This window comes from Amblyomma mixtum, chromosome 3 (assembly GCF_055824585.1).
Source record: "Amblyomma mixtum isolate Tamu chromosome 3, ASM5582458v1, whole genome shotgun sequence".
NCBI classification, from domain to species: Eukaryota; Metazoa; Arthropoda; class Arachnida; order Ixodida; family Ixodidae; genus Amblyomma; species Amblyomma mixtum.
In genome coordinates, this window is record NC_143014.1 from 49,600,185 (window position 1) to 49,619,214 (window position 19,030).

The 19,030-nt window shown below is 43.9% G+C and overlaps 1 protein-coding gene across 1 annotated transcript in view; it reads left to right on the forward strand.

Moving 5' to 3' along the window:
- Positions 1 to 17,080, forward strand: part of Psa (puromycin-sensitive aminopeptidase) — a 45,323-nt gene extending 28,243 nt beyond the window's left edge. The window contains exons 15-21 of the mRNA XM_089579114.1: positions 438 to 657; positions 1,030 to 1,172; positions 2,563 to 2,619; positions 7,464 to 7,571; positions 7,650 to 7,802; positions 11,804 to 11,851; positions 16,638 to 17,080. Coding sequence (XP_089435240.1) covers positions 438 to 657; positions 1,030 to 1,172; positions 2,563 to 2,619; positions 7,464 to 7,571; positions 7,650 to 7,802; positions 11,804 to 11,851; positions 16,638 to 16,781 — 873 coding nt within the window. The 3' untranslated portion in view covers positions 16,782 to 17,080. The remainder of the gene's footprint in view (positions 1 to 437; positions 658 to 1,029; positions 1,173 to 2,562; positions 2,620 to 7,463; positions 7,572 to 7,649; positions 7,803 to 11,803; positions 11,852 to 16,637) is intronic.
- The last annotated feature ends 1,950 nt before the right edge of the window (positions 17,081 to 19,030 follow it).

The following is a 19,030-nucleotide window of genomic DNA, read 5'->3' on the forward strand; positions in this document are numbered from 1 at the left end:
CAGGCGCAGTATGCCCCCATTGACCTCTTAGCCCGTCAGTGCACTCTCTGCTGCTGTAATCTACAGCTTCATTGCTGCTTTTTTATTGCTTTTTTTCTGGTCTCCACATTCTTTCATGGGGAGAGGCAAGGGATGTTCGCTCTGAGTGATACATCCACGATTGTTTATTTTATCTGAAATGCAGTGCCATTTCCCTAATAGTACATATTTTGATGGTAGCATCACCTTCATGTGCCATTAAGAATGTGCTCGACGATACATAAAAAAAACTTGAAGAGTGTGTAAGTTTTCACTGGCAAGAAACGCATTCGTTTTAGGTTATACTGCTTTGTGTAAAGGTATTTTAAAAAGTACTAAAGGCAAATTATTCATTTTGCAATTTTTACACAGTCAGTCAAGATGAGAATGGTTTTTTTCCGCTTCATATCTCGTGTCAGGTACAAAGTGGCCACAAGTCTACTGTAGACATACTTCGCCTCATGGAAGCATACGTGGAAGAGGACAACTATACTGTGTGGAACTCGATCAACTCGTGTCTCGGCAAACTGAATCAGCTGCTCTCGCACACTGATCTGCAACCTCTTCTGCATGTCTATGGACGCCGGCTCCTGGCTAGGATTTTTTCCAAGTTGGGTTGGGACCCTAAGCCTAATGAAAGTAAGCACTTTTCCTGCATATGTACAAGCCATTTGGAGTCAGCGTGAAACCTTTTTTTTCTTCATACTACCATTAACATTATGAGGCAGTGGTGGCATGGAGCGGTGGCACATTCATTTTTCATGAATTGGGCTGTGTAGTCTCATGAGCAGCGTTGCAGCCAAGGCGAATTCCAAATGTATGCTTATGCTGCTTTTTGTGCCAAGTCGCCAGGGCAAGTTTGAAGTGAGCATAGTACTAAGCCATCAAGCAGGTGCAAATGAATTGAACTTGAGCTGCATCTTTCAAAGCCAGTTTTTAGTACTTGAAATATTTGAACAGCACATTGTAAATGGGAAGAGTTGCCACTAAACACATGAAATATCTTTTAAGGTCACTTGGCTACACTGCTGCGAAGCACCGTGATTGACCGCCTGGCTCGTTTCAAGGATCCAGAAGTTCTGGCTGAAGCCAGGCGAAGGTTCGACGCCCACGTGTCTGGGACTGCAATTGTTCCTGCTGACATTCGAGGAGCAGTAAGTTGCCATTTTTAAAAGCATTTTTTTGTATTTCTGCACTATTCGCTTCCTTGGTTTATGGCATTCGGCATAAAAGTTACTTGAAGAAAAGAGCGCAGCATCGTCTTCTCTCTTGCCCCTGTTGCTGCGCTGTTTTCTTCAGGTATATACCAACTCGCTCAACTCACCGTTTTACTGAGGCATAAAAGTACAGCATTTGAATGTACCATTATGTTGATTTTGGGAGTTCACCTCATCATTATCAAGCGTTTAATTAGGCACTACCATATCTACTCACATATAGGTTGACCTGTTTTTCTCCCAGATCCTGCTATCCAAATTTGGGACCCAATACATGAATTACAAACGGGGTGAGGCTCGAACCCAGCTACAAATGCAGAAAAGGGAGGGCCAACACCCATGTAGTCTATGGAGTCAGACGTTCGCTAATTCTGACGCTATGGGTCTCGCTCTGGTTAATTTGAACGAGCTCCCGAAGGAAGGCTGCATCCTGGTGTGACGAGCGCGTCAAGAGATCGTCAAAATAGCCTTGCTCAAAACATTAATTTCATTAGTCGCTCATTCACCTCCAACGTGTGTGCAAAGGTAGGCGTACCAACAAACAGGCAGCCCCGTATCCGAGAACGCTACACTGCTTAGTTTGTTTCGCATTCTGTACTCCATTTCATATATAGCTGGCAATGCTGCGGACGCTGTGGAAGTAGTGCGTGTCATTTGATAATCTGGACCCGCTGCGGGGGCTCAGCGGTTAGGGTGCTCGGTTACCGAGCTGGAGTTTCTCGGGTTTGAACCCGGCCGCAGCAGCCACGTTTCAGTGGCAGCGAAACACAAAAGGCACCTGTGTGCTTTGCGATGTCATTGCATGTTAAAGGTCCCCAGGAGGTCGAAATTATTCCGGAGCCCTCCACTACGGCACTTCTTTCTCTCTTCTTTCACTCCCACCGTCCTGCTTTCGCTTACAGCATGGTTTAGGCGTCCACTGAAATATGAGACAATTACTGCGCCATTTCTTTTTCTCAGGAATCAATTTTCAATTCGATAATTTGATTTTTTGGATAGTTTGAACATTTTTCCCTATCACTTGAAGCTCAAATTAATGAGCCTTCACTGTAGAACGAAGTGAAGGCATTTGTTTCTTGCAACTTCTTTTGTGCATTCCTCAGAACACACTCTTCATGGTCAGCACAGTGTGCAGTCTCCGTGGAACGACCTATGCAACGTTCAAACTTTTTTTCCCTTTTTTCGGTTCTCGATGTTAAAGGGTTGATCGCTATGGTGTATTTACTAATATGCAAGTAAATAAGATAATCTTCAATGGTGCATTTTGAACTTGATATTTGCAAGTGTGGAATATTGAGAAAGGAAACCCCGTTTTTTTCTTTTCAAGGTTTACCAAGCAACAGCTTCAGTTGCTGACAGGAAGCTGTACGATGAGTTCCTGAAGGTAAGTTTAAAGCGGCCCTGCGACATTAATCAAGCATGAAATCTTTATTCTTTGTATATGAAGTATGATACAGTGTGATGCCTGAACGCCCAAAGAGGTTGCTGAAGTCATTATATTTATTATTTTAATTTTGTGCAAAACTGCTCGTTTCAAGCCAATGGTGTTGAAACGCGGCGGCAATTTTTGGCAGCTGAAATGAAGTGGCATCCAGATTTACCAACCAATTTTGACCAACACTGTTCACACTTGGAGTTATTGATCGATTCGCTCTCGCCCTACCATAAGCTTGCCGTCCGGGGTTCGAACCCAGGACGAATTTTCTTTAACTGCGAAGTTTCTGAGAAAGCTGTATAGCTTTCCTTTGTAGCCGTAGGGCTGTGCATTGGTGGATGCCAATGAGTAATTGTATTTACTCGCATAATGATCGTAATTTTAAAAAAAAATTGACGCAAATTTAGAGATGCGATCATTATGCGGAGTAAATTTTGTACAAAAAAAAATTTGTGAGCACCGAAAACGCAAACAAGTTGCTGGTCAGACTACCCTTGTCACATGGGTGCACTACCCACAGTTACGCGTTATGCTGCTAAACGCGGTTATCGAGAACCGAGCTTGGCGACCTCGGTTTCAGTCGTTAACCAAGGAGGTAGAGTGCGAAAAGCGCACGAGCGGGCCTGCTTCAAGAACACTTCAAGAACATAGTTTCTTTGCACTAAATCATGTTCCAAGAGCAATGCATCAGAATAGGCAGTGTGTATAGTGCTGCACGACGGCACTTTTATGCAGCCTTCGATCTCGTCCGAAGGTGCAGCAACAGGGTGCTGCAGCAATGTCCCGCAACGCTCAAGCTACGCATTTTACCGCCGTTACGCAAAAAAATGTCCGGTCCCTGCCGCAGCGTTAAATTAGGTGACATGTTCGCAGTGCTCGCAGCACCGGATTCCGCGCGCTTACCGCAATGGTGCCATCCGCAAGCACGGCGGATGACGGCGCTCTGGTGTGCTACTCCCTAGTCGTTGCTACGCCTGCCTTGTTTTGTATCGAAGCCACAGCAGACGGCGCTTTTGAATTGACCAATGTTATACTAAATGGTCTACTTATGGTGCTGCCTTACTGAAAACCACATATGTTTCATATTAAAAGAAATATATGCGATAGATTTCAGCGATGCCATAGCAGCAAAGCTGGCGTGCAAGCAGATCGGGTCAGTCACGCTGCAACGACAGTAGCTGCTATGCGACTGCGAACATAAAACTAGCTTGTATCGCAGTTATTCCTACCACCAACTCGGTACAGGTTAGCGATCCTCAAGGAGAATTCATTTTTGACATTTCCGTACCCCAGGGCTTATTATTTACGAGAACAAGAAAGTTTAGCACGGTTTTCTGACGCTGGCGCCATGAGGTACGCTGTAGAGATGTTGCCCAGGCGCGGACTGCTTGCGGGAGACGAGGCGATGTATTCGGCTGTGGAGGCAGTGCTGCAGCCGGATAGCACCGCCGGACAACACGCTCGACACTGCACCAACTGCGCTGCAAGATATTAGCATATGTCGCTTCGCTCCGGATCACCGCGTCACTTCGTTCGTTGCACCACAACCCAGAATGGTGGCGAGCCTTGTGGCAATGGTGAACCGTGATTCGAGATAACCACAGTTAAGTTTGGTATCTGCGGTTAAGCATAACCACATTTAGACTGCCCGTGTGACTGCAGGTCAACCAACGGGCGGCTGCCGCTGTAATTCCGCGAGAGCAAGATGGTCATCGTCACGTGCCATCTGTCAGACAGATGGCAAGTACAAATCGTCGGCTAGACTTGGCGCATGCCAAATTGCAGCGGCAAGTTCGTGGTGTGATCATAACACGGGGAATAAAAAATATTGATTTTTGCCAACAAAATTCAAGGGTGCGATTATTACGCGAGTGTGATCATTATGCGAGTTAATACGGTACTCCCTTATTACAAATCTACTCCACCTTGGGGGATTCCCCTAAACATTTGACCAACACTGTTCCCACTTCGAGTTATTGATCAATTCGCTCTCGCCCTACCATAAGCTTGCCGTCCCAGTTAGTTCAGTTGGTAGAGTAACTGCTCCGGTGAAGCGGTGGTCCCAGGTTCGTTCCCCAGACCAGGACGAATTTTTCTTTAACTACGAAGTTTCTGAGAAAGCCGTATATCTTTCCTTTGTAGCCGCATGGCTGCGCTCAGGTGGATGTCAATGAATAATTACTCTCTTATTACAAATCTACTCCTCCTTGGGGGATTCCCCTAAACGTTTGACCATGGCTGCGCTTGGGTGGATACCAATGAGTAATTACTCCCTTGTTGCCTTACTAATTGTTTGGACATCCAGTTTGAATGTAGTTCCTTTTATACTCTGGGAAATGGACCCAAAGTGTGACATCTTCAAGTGCTGTCAGCTTTTCAGATCTAACAGAAGCTGACAAGAAGCAGTGAAAGGGAACGAAATTTAATAAGAATAATGGCAATAGTAACGGTAATAATAACCATAAACCCTCAGTAATGAGGCCACTGGTTTTTTAGTTTGAAGAGATGTACTGCAGTTTTGTTATATTGTACACATTGCATGATATTGCATAGTTTTTCCAAAGTCTCTGATCTCACTCTTACACAATTCAACAAGAGACAAACCCCACCAGAACATATCATGCAGGAATATCTCACACTAAAAAGAAAAATAGCTGCACAGAGTTTTACACGGATGGTTGGAAGTGCAGTAGGGGAGGGATACTGCGAAAAAATAATATGACTTCCTCAGTGTGCATCAATATTTACAGCCGAATGTTATGCTGTCTTGGTAGCTGTAGAGAAAATAATAAATAAGAGCATCGAGTTCAGTATTATCTACATTGATTCCCTCAGTGTACTTTCAGTACTACTCGCTGGAAATAGTCATACCGTTTCTTGGTGATATAATGCATAATATAACAAGGGTCACAGTGCCACAGTGGCTCAGTGGTTATGGTGCTCAGCTGCTGAGCTGAAAGACATGGATTCGTTCCCGGCCACAGCGGTCACAGTTAGATCGAGGCGAAAATGAGACTATATACCGAAGCTGAAGGTCAAGCAGACTGACAGAAAAGCTTAGGAAGGTTGAGAGACCGAACCAGACAGAATATCTAGGAACTACGAACATGCTGAAAGGATAGGAACTACAAACATGCTGAAAGGAGCATAGGAAAGGGGGAGCCGACACAGTGGTGCTGATGCAGAGGGTCTCCAGTCACATGGTCACGTTATCTGTGTCTTTACTTTCTCTCCATACACATTCGTTTTTGTTCATGCATCTTTGTTTTTAATGTTCGGTCATTGGACCAAGCAAGGGCCAACTCCACCATGTGTCCGTCGTGGTTATCTTCAAACTTTAGGTCGGCGCATGCTCGATATTTTATGGTTTATATGAAATTTGCTGCTGTTTGCTTTTTGTTTGTTTGGTTCGAAGTTTCCAAGTGGATAATTGTTTTCTGATGCACAAATATGCTGTGCCATTATAAAAACCTTAAATTAAAACAAACATCTAGCAGCAAAAGCATTGTGTGGCTGTCGACAACCTTCCTTGTTAGTGTGCTGTGCAGGGCATGGAACATTGGGAAAGCTATTTTAACATTCACACTCATGCAGGAAAAATTGGCAGATTCAGTGCGCAACATTGCAGGATTGCCCTCACTTTGTGGGCCTGATATTGCATAAACTGTAGTGCAATGGAGAGAACATCATTGTTTTGCATCCAATCATTGAGGCATTTCCTCTTTCTTTCGGACTTATGGTTTGTACCCAATATACTAGAATGACTCACCAGTGTAGTACAGTTCACTTGCACTAGTTTGTTATTCAGCATGGCCCCATTCCAAAGCCTTAACATGGCAGTGCTGATACTAGGCACCAGTTTTCGTCAACTGTCCGGCACTTTCTAGTGTCTATAAAGCCTGTGCATGCACAGATCCCTCCTAGAAAGAGGTCTATTAATGGATTGCTCTAGGAAAAGACGTGCAGGGTAGGACTACTTGGGTAAAAGGCGGCAGTTGACGGGCATGAGGGTGACCTATCCTTAGCCTGGGTTTGATGTTCAATAGCCGCTCATAAATTTTAGCCAGGTTCTGTGCTGTTCTGTTCTCATTGTCACATAGCTTGCCACAACAAAATGTTTGAGACGTTCGCAACAAACTGCATCTGAAATGTATGCGCAACAGTTCATAATTTCAGGCTAGACTACATACAAAATCAGGAGCTTATTGGATAGATCCAAATTGCCAAGAATTTTACCAGTGAGTGTTTTTCAGAGTTTTTCCAATCTGAAAATGTGGAATGTTACCTAGCCCAGGCCCATCTTGGTAACAAGCCACCAGGAAAACGTGGCAGTTTTTGGTGACGTACTGTACTGTTGGTGATGCTGTTTGTTTGTGACCTTATAGTCATTTTTGGTATCATGAAGAAAAAGTCGAGAACCAAGAGGCAATTTGCCACAAGTACACAATACTCACTTTGGTTAGCACTGCCTGGGACAAACTGTCTTTCTTTGCAGGATTATCACAAATGCTAATTATTCCTTCAGGTTGGGCATTAGAGAACAGGTGGCAAAGATTGTGTGGTCCCGTTAGCATGTGCCAACCTGCAAAGAGTATTATCATCAGTAATCAAAGGGACTGGCATTAGAAACAAATTTTGTTTCTTGTAGAGTTCTAATTAACGGTGCCGTACTGCGTAAGAGCAGACAAAGGCTATATAGAAATTGTGTTAGTGTCCTCTGCTGAGGGGAACATTAATTTTTACCATTAACACTTACACTCCTGATAGTAAAGTGACGAACTAAATGTTTGCAGCTCTACAGGAACAGTGACCTTCAGGAGGAAAAGAACCGACTCTCAGCTGCTCTTGCTGGGGTAACCAACCCAGAACTCATTCAGGCCACTTTGGAGTTTTCTCTCTCGGTAGGTATGAACCCCATCTGTCTCTCAGTTGAAAAATTACAGCACATTCTGATGCGAATTTCTGATCTCACTGTACAGGATGAAGTGAAGTCTCAAGATGCTGTCTTCGTCATTATCTACTGTGCCCTCACGGCTGTTGGCCGGGACCTGACTTGGAGCTTTTTCAAGAACAACAAGGATGCTGTTAGGAAGCGCTACTGCTCGGGCTTCCTCATTGCACGGCTTGTCAAGGTATGTCTGAAGATCTAGATGCTAGCATTGTAATTTGCTTGATAAACAGGCCTTGAAAGTTGCTTCATGTTGCTAAAGCTTACATTGGCAAGCTTGTGTGTCTCAAACATGCTGACAGTTGTTAATCAGCTTGAATTTGGTTGGCTGTAGTTGCTTTCTGTCAGCTGTGCTTGTTTTGGAGTGGTGGGCATGTTGGTATGCACATTGTTTACGTGAAAAAAAGAAGCGAATGTTTTGAATGTTGTATCACATCGCAAATTTAGCCGGTTATTTCCGTCTACATAGGTATGAAAGCATTTAAATGTTTATGCTTGTCATGCCTCGCAATAGCTGCAGTCCCTCTAAGTGCAGAAGCACATTCCATTACTCCATTCATATCTCTACATAGTATACTAAGCAGGGTGGTAAGCAACTCCAGCTGACACACAATAGGTATACAGCTGTCCAGTTTCTAAGTGATATTACAGAAGCATAAATGGCTCGATGGTTAGCTTCGCGTGAGAATACATGCTGCGGCGCAGAGCACAGTCTGGTCTGAGTGTCGTCTCATAAGCTCTTGTCATTGAGTGAGGTGCTGTAGCGCAAACTCTTTGCTTGCAATGTTCTCTTTTATCAGCGCGAGGTTGAATGAGACGTTCCTTTTGGCCCACATCTTTTTCCTTTCTGTGATCATGCGTGCATGCAAGCAGTGATCACTAAAAAGGGAAGAAAGGAACGTGATGGTTGCAACTGTCTTGGTTGAGGTCCAGTATGTGCCGTACCTGCTTTGCTTGGATGTACAGTCGCGGGTAAAAAAGATTAGCACACATGACGGAACACCGGAGCGCCGGAATGACAACGCGTGGCGCTGCGGGTGGCGAAGAGGCTGATAACGAGAGTGCCGGGTCGTTCCCATTCTACAGTATTAGGGGGGTTCAGCGGACTGCCACGGACCAGCAAAATTACTGGCTAAAAGCAGCGCTATCATCTATTGTTCCCGCGAGTTCCTTTTGACAATCCATCGCAGAAATAAAGAAACAGTTATAAAAAGAAGCCATCTTTGCTCATGATAACCGAGCCAAAATAAATGCCGCAAGCACAGTCACATAGGGTCAGCACTTCAACGCTTGGGCGGTGCACGCTTGATAAAGCTTACTTCATGCCGTCCCCCCCTACGCTGCAAACATGGAAACGGCCCGTTAGGCAGGTCTGCGTACCGCAGCACCGCGTGGTGAGATATACGAATTCTAATCGCCAGTGATCTGTGCTAATATTTTTTGCTCGCGACTGTACAGGCGCGGACAAAAGTAAACGGAGCACGCAACTGTCTTCGAATATTTTTTACGCGTCACCTAACTGAAATTTCCCGCAGTGGTACGCGCATGCTGGTAGATGACGCTGGTGGGCTTTCTTGTGGACAGACAACGCTTCTTCATTGCCGATGGAGAAAGCGTGATTGCACTTCGAACGCAATAGCGTGCTCCGTTTACTTATGGCCGCGCCTGTACAGGGCCCCTTGCTTCTTTCTGTTCTTTTTTTTTTTTTTTGCAAGAACTAACAGGTAAAAATTGGGCTGTTATCTTTTTTTTATCTTAAAGGGATACTAAAGAAAAATCTTAAAATTGAACAAAAACGCTGAAAATAGATTCTCGGAATGTGATTACACTGAAATCTAGTTGTCACTTCGCATATTTTTCAGCGGATGGTTTTATTTTTGATGTTTCATGAGCGCGCCATGAGGTGAAGACCGTGACGTCATGACACCCTCGTCCGACAAGCAACCGGTCGCGTCATGCGCGATGTCGCACTGCAGTTTGGGTAGACCAAGCGATAAAGCTCCCAACCTCCGACGCGACGCTGCCGACGCAAAACTGGCAAAACCCACGAGTAGCGATGGCAATCGTGCTCCTGCGGGAACAGTGGGCGCGCGGGTGTTATGACGTCTAGTCGCAACTTCCGCAGCAGCCGCCAGGTGCAACGATACGGCAATAAATCACGAAAAAACGTGCTATCTGCCTTTTTTCGCTCAAATGCTTGTCACATTTATCAATTTTAGCAGTCAAGCTCTTGTTTACATGTAAAAGAGCAGCTCCAAAAGTTTGGTTCAGTATCCCTTTAAGTGGGATTGCAGATCTTGAAGCTTTTTTTTTTTAATTTTTTTATGGTAGGATTCTTACTAAAATCGCTGTTTTTTTTTATGTCTAGTCCAAATATGCAAATAAGAGTTTCAATAGCAGAATTAGAATTTTTGTTATAAGCAGTTTTGTGATTTTAATTGAATTCTGCGTTACAGGCCATTAGCCAAAAAGTGGTTAGAAATTATTTGAAGTATTTACAGGTCTGAATCACCCAAGGTGCACTTTTTGTACTGATGCTGTTTTTACACTTGCCTCAGTTCAAATACATTGGGAAAAAGTCAGTGAAAAGAATGTACAAAATTGGTTGGCTGGTGATTAGGAAATGAAATAATTAAATTTAATCGATAATGTAAAAGCCAGCATTGCCGCACAGCTCTGAGCTCTGCTCTTCCCAGAGAAATTGACACCAAGGTCATTTCAGTTGCTTAAGGCAAACCTGAGAAAAAGCGGCTGTATTTGTAAAACCACGAATGCAGATAAAGCTTGAAGCCTGTGTGCACTTACTGAGTCGCGTAAAAACGTCTGTAGCTTTGGCGGGGCTCCTGGCAGCACTGGGGGGGGGTCCACCTTGTTGTGCGCACCATCCGTGGTGGTATTGGAGAGCCCTCGGAAACGGTCCGTCATTCAGCAATGGTTCGCTGTAAGGCAGGAAAATAGGTGGGCACTAGAGGCCACTGGAGCCTAACTGGACACTACAAAACCTCTCTTGATAGAAGGCCACTACTTGTAGAGGCACACCGAGAACAATTCTTTCCAATTATTGTTCTCAGTAAAAATTTAATCTTTGGCCTTTTCCCGAGCCTGTTGACATTTGCGCGGCAGCAAAAGATGCATTTCTGGCTGAGAAAATTGATTAAAAATTTTCCTGCCACTCAGTTCAGACTTACGATGTCTGTGCCAAAGTGAATGGTGATGTAGCATAGCCTTTGGGATCTACACCCAGACTTTGGTATCGACACATGCATTTTACTTAAGAAATCGTTCAGTGGTGGCAATGCCTGTATTCAATTTGTTGTTTGGTTTCTAGCTTATAAAAGCTCCGTTTTCGGTGAGAGTGGTCACTTTAGGATTAGAACTCAGTACCCTATCGATAAAGGCCAACTTCAATTTTTCCTCAGTGTCCCCTTAAGACAGATTTCAGAAAACCTATTCTGGAAAGCTTTTCAAATGAGCAGTCTTATATGGCAAAGTCACTCTTAATGTAGTCAAGTACAACCTGTGGACATGTGTACTTTATGTTGTGCCCCCATTTTGTCCCAAATTTTGACTGGCAGATCGATTGTAGGTATGCATTCATACTTGTGTCATGTTGTAATTCTTAGTAATTCTGTCTCATCATGAATGTTCCGTTAAGCAGTAGTTATCAGCACGACTTTATCGGCTAACAACACTTTGATCTGAGCAGACTTATCCTGGATAGCTTGTAAAATTGTGTGCGCAGCACTTGTAAGGGCATTTGCCATGTTAGTAGTGGTATTGTGATTATTTAAAGGCACCGCTTTCAATATGATAGCCAGCATACATCACGAAGTTGGTAGATGAAACAATGTCTGTTTGATGTGGTGCAAGTTTGGGATGCCTTGCCGAAAACTTTCTGCTATATGCTCTGGATTCATCGTTTTCTGCTTTGGTGTTATATGTGCACACTACTGGAATCAATGTCTTTTTTTTTTTTTGCGTATGGTTAGAGAAGGTGATATTACATATAGCATGCTAGAGTGGGCAGTTATGCTTGTTGCAGCAATTTTAAGAGAAAGGCACCTGTGAAGGAAAGGTTAGAATGCTATTGCATTCACTGAACAGTGTGTTCAGATATGGGAAAAACCACTTGTTACTTGAGAAATTTTTGTTTTCACTTATGGATCATGGTATTATCTATTGCAGTGCATTACTGAAAACTTTGCTACTGAAGAAAAGGCTATGGAAATTGAGGTAAGTTCAGAAAAGTGCATCCTTGCATGTAATTTACGAATAGTGGTTTTTTGGTTTGAAGCAGATGGTAATTTTCTGCGAGTAATTTTGATGCGAATGTTTCGAATGGGTACTTCTGGCACACAAATAAGATGGAACGGCACAATAGGAATTTTCAAAACACACAAGGCCTTCACATTAAAAATATAGAGAGAATGCATTGAAACTTTCTCACACTCATTGAAGCTGTGTTGACTTTCTGTAAAAGGGGCCATCGGAACTTGGGGGAGCCGACCTACTTGCGGTGCCGATGCATCTGTGGGGTGTGAGACCTATGTGTGGGGCCTCCGACTGCTGCCCTTCATTGCGATTGCATCGTTGTGCAGCCGTTGCTTTTCAGCGGTGATTCCATGGACACCTGCTAGGCGTACGCACTGGACGCCCAGTGCCATCTCGCGTCAGGTGTTGGAAAGGGGACAAGAGCTCCAGAAACGTTATTTACTCAAGACTAGTGCTTCAAGATTTCGAATATCAAACATTCGGATCAAATCAAATACTTTACTATTAGGCTGAATATTTGAAATTATTGAATATTCGCACATGCCTACACATGCCTAAATCAACTATACTCTATTGGTGTCATGATCCAAATACTTTGACTATCTGGAATGTTTTTTTTGGTTTTGGGATAAAGTTTTTGTGACTAACTCTATCGAATGCTTTGCCAAAATGCTTAATACTGCCAGGCCTGGAGCACCATGGTGCGTAATACGGTTTCTGATGTCCTGTTCTGTATCAAATTTATTTAAACTAGGATATAGCGAAATTGTGTGAAGTTCGCAGTTTTTCATTACATGCAGTTTCCCCATGAAGACTATGAAAGGACAATGCAGAATGGAAATTAAAATGAAAAATAAATGGAGATGAAATCGCCTAGCAAACGTTCATAAAAACCCCCCGCTACTCGAAGTTGTAAACACATGGGAACATTTTGCGATTGTGTTGATGTCGCACTGCAATGGTAGTTGCTCCCTGTCTCTGCCACGGCTCGTGCAGTGCCAGGGGGGGATGCAGGAATTGGAAGAGTTACGGCGATGGAAAAACCCACCTCTTTCTGCGTGTCACCTTTTGCGGTCTGTCGAGCCACCGTTGCCCAAGGAAATAGTCTCGCATCATGGGCGTTCTCCGCCAACCCCGCTCCCACTGTGCCTCTGCTGTTGGGGCTGGAATCGCACTGCGCAGCTGAGTGGCAGTAATGAGTGCACACTGGTGGTCCCGTGCCTTTCCTGCACCCTGTTGTTTTGCACTGCTTTTGAACATGAACTGTTAGTGCCACTCTACAGAAGTGCAAGCCGTGGAAACTTCTCCATTTTCCGGAGAGCAAATGGAGTGTTGGCGCTTTGTTGTCAACTGCATTCACTTCTGATCATAGATATTCTGCTTTTGGTGGTTTGTGTTTTATGGTCCATAAGTTTCAGGCGGTTTTACCCAATTTCAGGTAATGGAGTAATAGCACTAGCAGCACCACTAACAGCACTTTGCAAGAGTACAGTTTATTTTCTGTGAAAACTGTTTCATTCAAAATTTAATGTGATACCTGAAAACAAAGTCATATAAAAGTGCTTTAAAGGCTTATAAGTTTAAACAATAAATTGTGTGTTGCAACAAAAAATTTTATTTGCTAAAAACAATATTTTAGGAAAACTTTTCTGAATTATGCAAAATATTTATTGTATTGGCCACTGTCTGCAAAAAATCAGTTGTATCTTGAATGGTATTTTTGCTACTTGAATGGTATTTTTGCTACAAAACAATAACTGGAAATCCAGTATTTGTGCTTCGGAACGTGGCCACCTGTGTTTCACTTCACTTCACTTCACTTTATTTATCTTAAGGACACCCTTGGGGGTATTACGCTAGGGTTGGGTTGATATATTCATCAACAAGTAAAAGTCATTCTCTTGAAATATAAGTGCTTGCAGCCTCTGGAAATACAGATGGGGACGTGATGGCAGCGATATCAGTGGGTAGGGCATTCCAGTCCACAAAGTTTAAAAAAAAAAGGAACGTGAAAAGGTTGCAGTAAGGGACACAGGGCAGGCAATCTGAAACGGATGAGCAGTGCGATGAGATATGTGGTTCGGATGATTAGTGTAGGGTGGTTGATTTAGAAAGCTGTCAAAAAACTGTGTAGCAAACAGAGGCTGGCAATGCTGCGGCGGGCTGCGAGGCCTTCAAGACCAGAATTCGTTTTCAGAGCTGAAATGCTGGTGCTATATGAACATGCAGAGTGAACAAAACGAATGGCATGGTATTGAACTGATTCGAGTGCATTTGTTAGGTATACATGGTGTGGGTTCCAGTGGGACTGGCGTACTCTAGTTTGGGTCTGCTGAAGGTTTATAAGCGAGAAGCTTCACGTGTTGCAGTGCATGACGGAAGATGACGTTTCATGAATCCTAGAGATCTGCTAGCAGATGATATGATTGTGGTGATGTGTGTTCAGCAAGAAACATCGCTGCAGAGGGTGACACCAAGATAACTGAACTATTAAACACTTTCTATAAATGAGTTAGCAACTGCATAGGAAAAAATAAGGGGGTTGTGTTGACGATGAAAGGAGACGAGTTTATAGTTGTTAGCATTTAGCGTCATTAACCAGAGGTCACACCATTTATGAATGCTGTCAAGGTCGTTTTGAAGGGCCATTTGATCGGAAATGTTAACAGTGCGATAGATTATGCAGTTATCGGCGAAGATATGAATGTTGCATGACACATGTGAAGCTAGGTCATTTATATATACTCTTTCCGTACCGTGCCCATTGAGCATCGTTAGCCTGCTAACGATCATTTCATGCCCCTATTTCAGAACCTTCTGCGTTGCTAATGACCACGCTACAGATACAGCTTGTAGGCAAGGAACCAAAGTTTTGTTTTCATTGTAGCTTTCTTTTGTCCCGCGAGGGGGCACTTTCTAACGTGCTGCAAAGAAATGAAGATGCAGACCTGCGCTCATTGCTCACCATGTTGCCCGCAGATGACTTCTTCGCTGCTTGACTTCGGTGCCTTCGTCGCTCCTTACAGGCACGATACGCGTCTGGCTTGTAGCCAGAGAACTGAAGTTTTGTTTCCGATATAGCTTTTTTTTGCCCCTGCAAAACGGCATTTTTTGAACGCGCTCCGAAGATGCGGTACCATCAAAGTCGCTTGGCAGCCTCCACATGCGCGCCATGCACTCTAAAACATAGCAAATCTGAGGACTCTGTTTCGTCTGCAAGTGATTTGATCGATGACCTGTGCAACAACGAGCCTGAAGATGTTGCAAGGCACTGAAGGTGATTGTTTTCACATCGGTGATGATGGAAACCAGCCTGAAACACAGGCGGCCCCGCTCCGATGCACAACTATAGGGTTTCCAGTTATTGTTTGTAGCAAGAATACTATTCAAGACAGAATTGATTTTTTTTTGCAGACGGTGGCCAATAGAGTAACAAACATTTTGCATATTTCAAAAACTTTTTTACATTTTTCTTTTGAAATACAAGCGTGTTCAATTTTTTACTAAAATCTCGTTTTTAGCAAATAAAATTTTTTGTTGCAACATGCAATTTGTTGTTGAAACTTATCTGAATAGAAAGCACCTTTATTCAGCTCTGTTTTTGGGTATTACAATAAATATTGAAAAAAAAAAAAAAATGTTCTGAAACTTCAGGAAATGGTCATTTCCCCCATGGTATGGAAAGAGTTAAAAACAAGCGTGAGCTGAGCACAGGCCCAGCACAGGCTGGTTTCCATCGTCACCAATGCCAAAACTGAATCATCTTCAGCATCTTGAGACTCGTTGCTGCACGGCTCGTCGATTACATCACTCACAGATGAAACGGAGTCCTGAGACTGCGATGTTTTAGAGTGCGCGGCACGCATGCAGAGGCTGCCAAGCAACTTTAATGGTAGTACAGTGTCTTTGGAGCACGTTCAAAAAATGCCGCTTTGCAAGGGAAGAAAAACTACATTGGAAACGAAACTTCAGTTCTCTGAGTTCAAGCCAAGACGTGCATTGTGTCTGTAAGCAACACGGAAGGCTCCGAAGTCTAGCAGCGAAGTCGTCTTTAGGGGGCAATATGGCAAACAATGAGCGCAGTTCTGTATCTTCGCATCTTTGCAGCACGCTAGAAAATGCCCCCTCGCAGGACAAGAGAAAGCTACATTGAAAACGAAATTTCAGTTCCTTGGCTACAAGCTATATCTGCACCATGGTCGTAAGCAACACGTAAGGTTCCGAAATCGGACTGCGAAACGATCGCTAGCGGGCTAACGGTGCTCAATGGGCGTGGTAGGGGAAGAGTTAAAGCCCATATACCATACTGTGCTTTGTTAGGTGGTCAATGCATGGGTCTGTATTTTTCCTTCTGTCAAGGTTAAATTACATCTTCATGGGAACTGTTTTGAGGTAGATGTGAACAAGGGGAAGGAACTGTTCGTGTTGGCACTGTTATGATCATAGCTTTTTGGTGACCAAAATGTTGTACCTCCAAATAGTATCTTGTGTGGTTGCCTGGTTTATAATCCGGCATTTTTTTTCTCCCTAAAACAAATCAACAAAACATTGATAACACCACACCATGCCGTCACAATTTATCATACCAATAATATTGGAGCAACGGAGTAGTGGCCATTGTGCTGTTAAGCGTTCTCGCTTGCAGTCTGTTGAATTTTTTTTATTGACCATTGTATTGAAAATCTGTATTCGTTACTGTGTACAGTGCAACTGCTGCAAGTTTCTGACTATTCCTAACCTTCTGCAGTTGTTCTTCAGCCAGAACTACTTTCCTGGTGTGGAACGGGTGGTCCAGCAGTCCTTGGAAAACATCAGGCTGAATGCAGCCTGGCTTGCAAGGGACACTGAAGATGTTAGGCAGTATCTACTGAGGGCCGCTTCATCGTCGTAAAGCTTCTAAATTTTGTGTTTGATATTAGGCTAAATTTTTTTTTTTTCAACCTAAAAATTGTGTGAGTTGGAAAGTGTGCCCATTTGAATCGCATTTGAAGCGTGACAGTTTTGCAGTGACTTATTTTGTGGTTACTTCTACTTTTAGTATGAATGGTGTGAGAATGAGATGTGCTAGAGGAGTTAAGCACAATAATGATGGATAAAAGTCGTGTGCATGTAACATTTTTCTGATCATTGAATGATCATATGCAGATCTCACCTGTGTAATGATACTTTTTCATTAAAAAATTCTGCAAATATTGTCTCATCTTGCAAAACCTGGCACTCACCGTGATGTCACCATGTGTGCCATAAACTATTGTTAACAGCATCCTGCTTTTGTAAACAACAGTTTGTATGTTAGTGCCCAGGATAATTTTGCATCAGGCACTGAAGGTAAAAGTAAAATTGCCACAATATATGCAGTGGTGGGAATGCTGTGCCAATTGTGCCGACCTGCACCATTTCATTTGCTACATGCTGCCACAAATTGATGATTTTTGATGAAATTGCGTCAATGGTGCACCAAAATACCATTCCAGCAACCAAGAACTGCGGCTAATTCGAGGTGGCACAGGTAACGGCTGAAAATGCACAGGCTTGAGTCTGGTTTCTTCTCTCAATGTATGACGAGAAGGATGAACTACCGGTCCAAATCTGCCCCTTTTCACTTGTAAACCCTTTACTGCCTACTGTTAGTACATGGCATACGTGCATTTTGCATATCTGCCTCAACAGCGCTGCCAACATTATCCGAAACAAACACGGCAAGTGCATATGCAAAAAAAAAGTGCTTTTGAAGAGCCTTAGGGTGTCCACGCTCACTTTAGCCAAGGGTTAAAAAATACAATATTTTAGGTAGGCCAGGGAAACCACTTACATCTACCAACCGGCTTGCGCATCATAGGCAATTTTTGTTTTGCAATTAGCAATTAGGATAATTTTTCTAAACGCATAAATATTAACTTTATGCAGCAAATGTGAATAGCAAAGTTGGAGAGTGCCTTCAGAAACCCCCATTCCATTGATTTGCGATAAAGAAAGCCTCACGTGTATCTTTTTTCCGAGCTCCAAAGAAAGCCCGCGAAATACAAAAAAAATCACATGACTAGCGCATTCGCACGCCACGATTGTGCTGCTCTCAACCGTGGCTTGAGTGAACGAAATCAGCTGCTGGTATGGCGCAACGACCCCATTGCTCTGGCCGGCCGATATGTCGACAGTGGTTGAGACACCCGCGCGAGCCAGGCAAAAGAAAAGTTGTTTTGCCTCTCAGTGGTGAATAAAACTCGTCGAATTTGTGTTTGTCACCTTTGGCCATCATGTCATAGCTCACAATGCCCGGCGCGTTCGCTGCAGCTTGCACCGTCACGCTTGCAGACTGGCTCGCGCGGGCGCTGCAACCACCGTTGGCCTGGCGATTCCTAGTAGGCTACCCTACACATGGGGAGAGGAACAAAGGGGAAAAAAATTAGGCATGGTTTAGCTCTGGCTAAGCCTGGTCAGTTGCGTTAGCTGTGACGCTTTTAGAGTTGTGCAGCGCGTTTCTTCTGCTGTTTCTCGAGCGCGTTGTCTCTTTCTAGCTTGGTCAGGTTGCCATTGCTTCTCTTTAGCGCTCTCCATAACGACAAGATTTCACTGAGGCGAAACGCGCATATACCTCCACGAAGCGCCACGTCCTCACCCTCTACCTCGGCGGAGAGCATGCATCTGGCGGGAGCAAACGCCTATCCGCGCGGCACCGGCGACGGCAGCACCACCTGGTGGATCTAGGCTGAAACGGTTGCTAAGCGACGGCTATTCAAGGCCATTCGTGCCTACCGGCCACCGACTACGCGACGAGGCGAAAACCTGGCGTAGTGCTGATAACGCAACAAAAAAAAAAGGAAAAAAGAGCAGCAATGAAATGAGTTTTTGAAGTTACCATCGACCACAATGTCAAGGAGTCCACTGTCCCAGGGGGCCAGTTATGCGTCTCTCCTTTGACACCAGTTAGGTAAAACATCCTATATAGTTGCATTTCTGCCTTATTAATGCAAAAGCATAAGATGGCTATGTTGACGCCGGAAGTGTCTGCAAAATGTGACGCCGGAAGTTGGTCCCCTGTGACATCATCGGTCATATGACGTCATGAGACATTAGAATAAAAATAAGAAAATAGGGGTCTAGGTGAGAATCGAACCTGGGCCGCTGGCGTGCAAAATGACG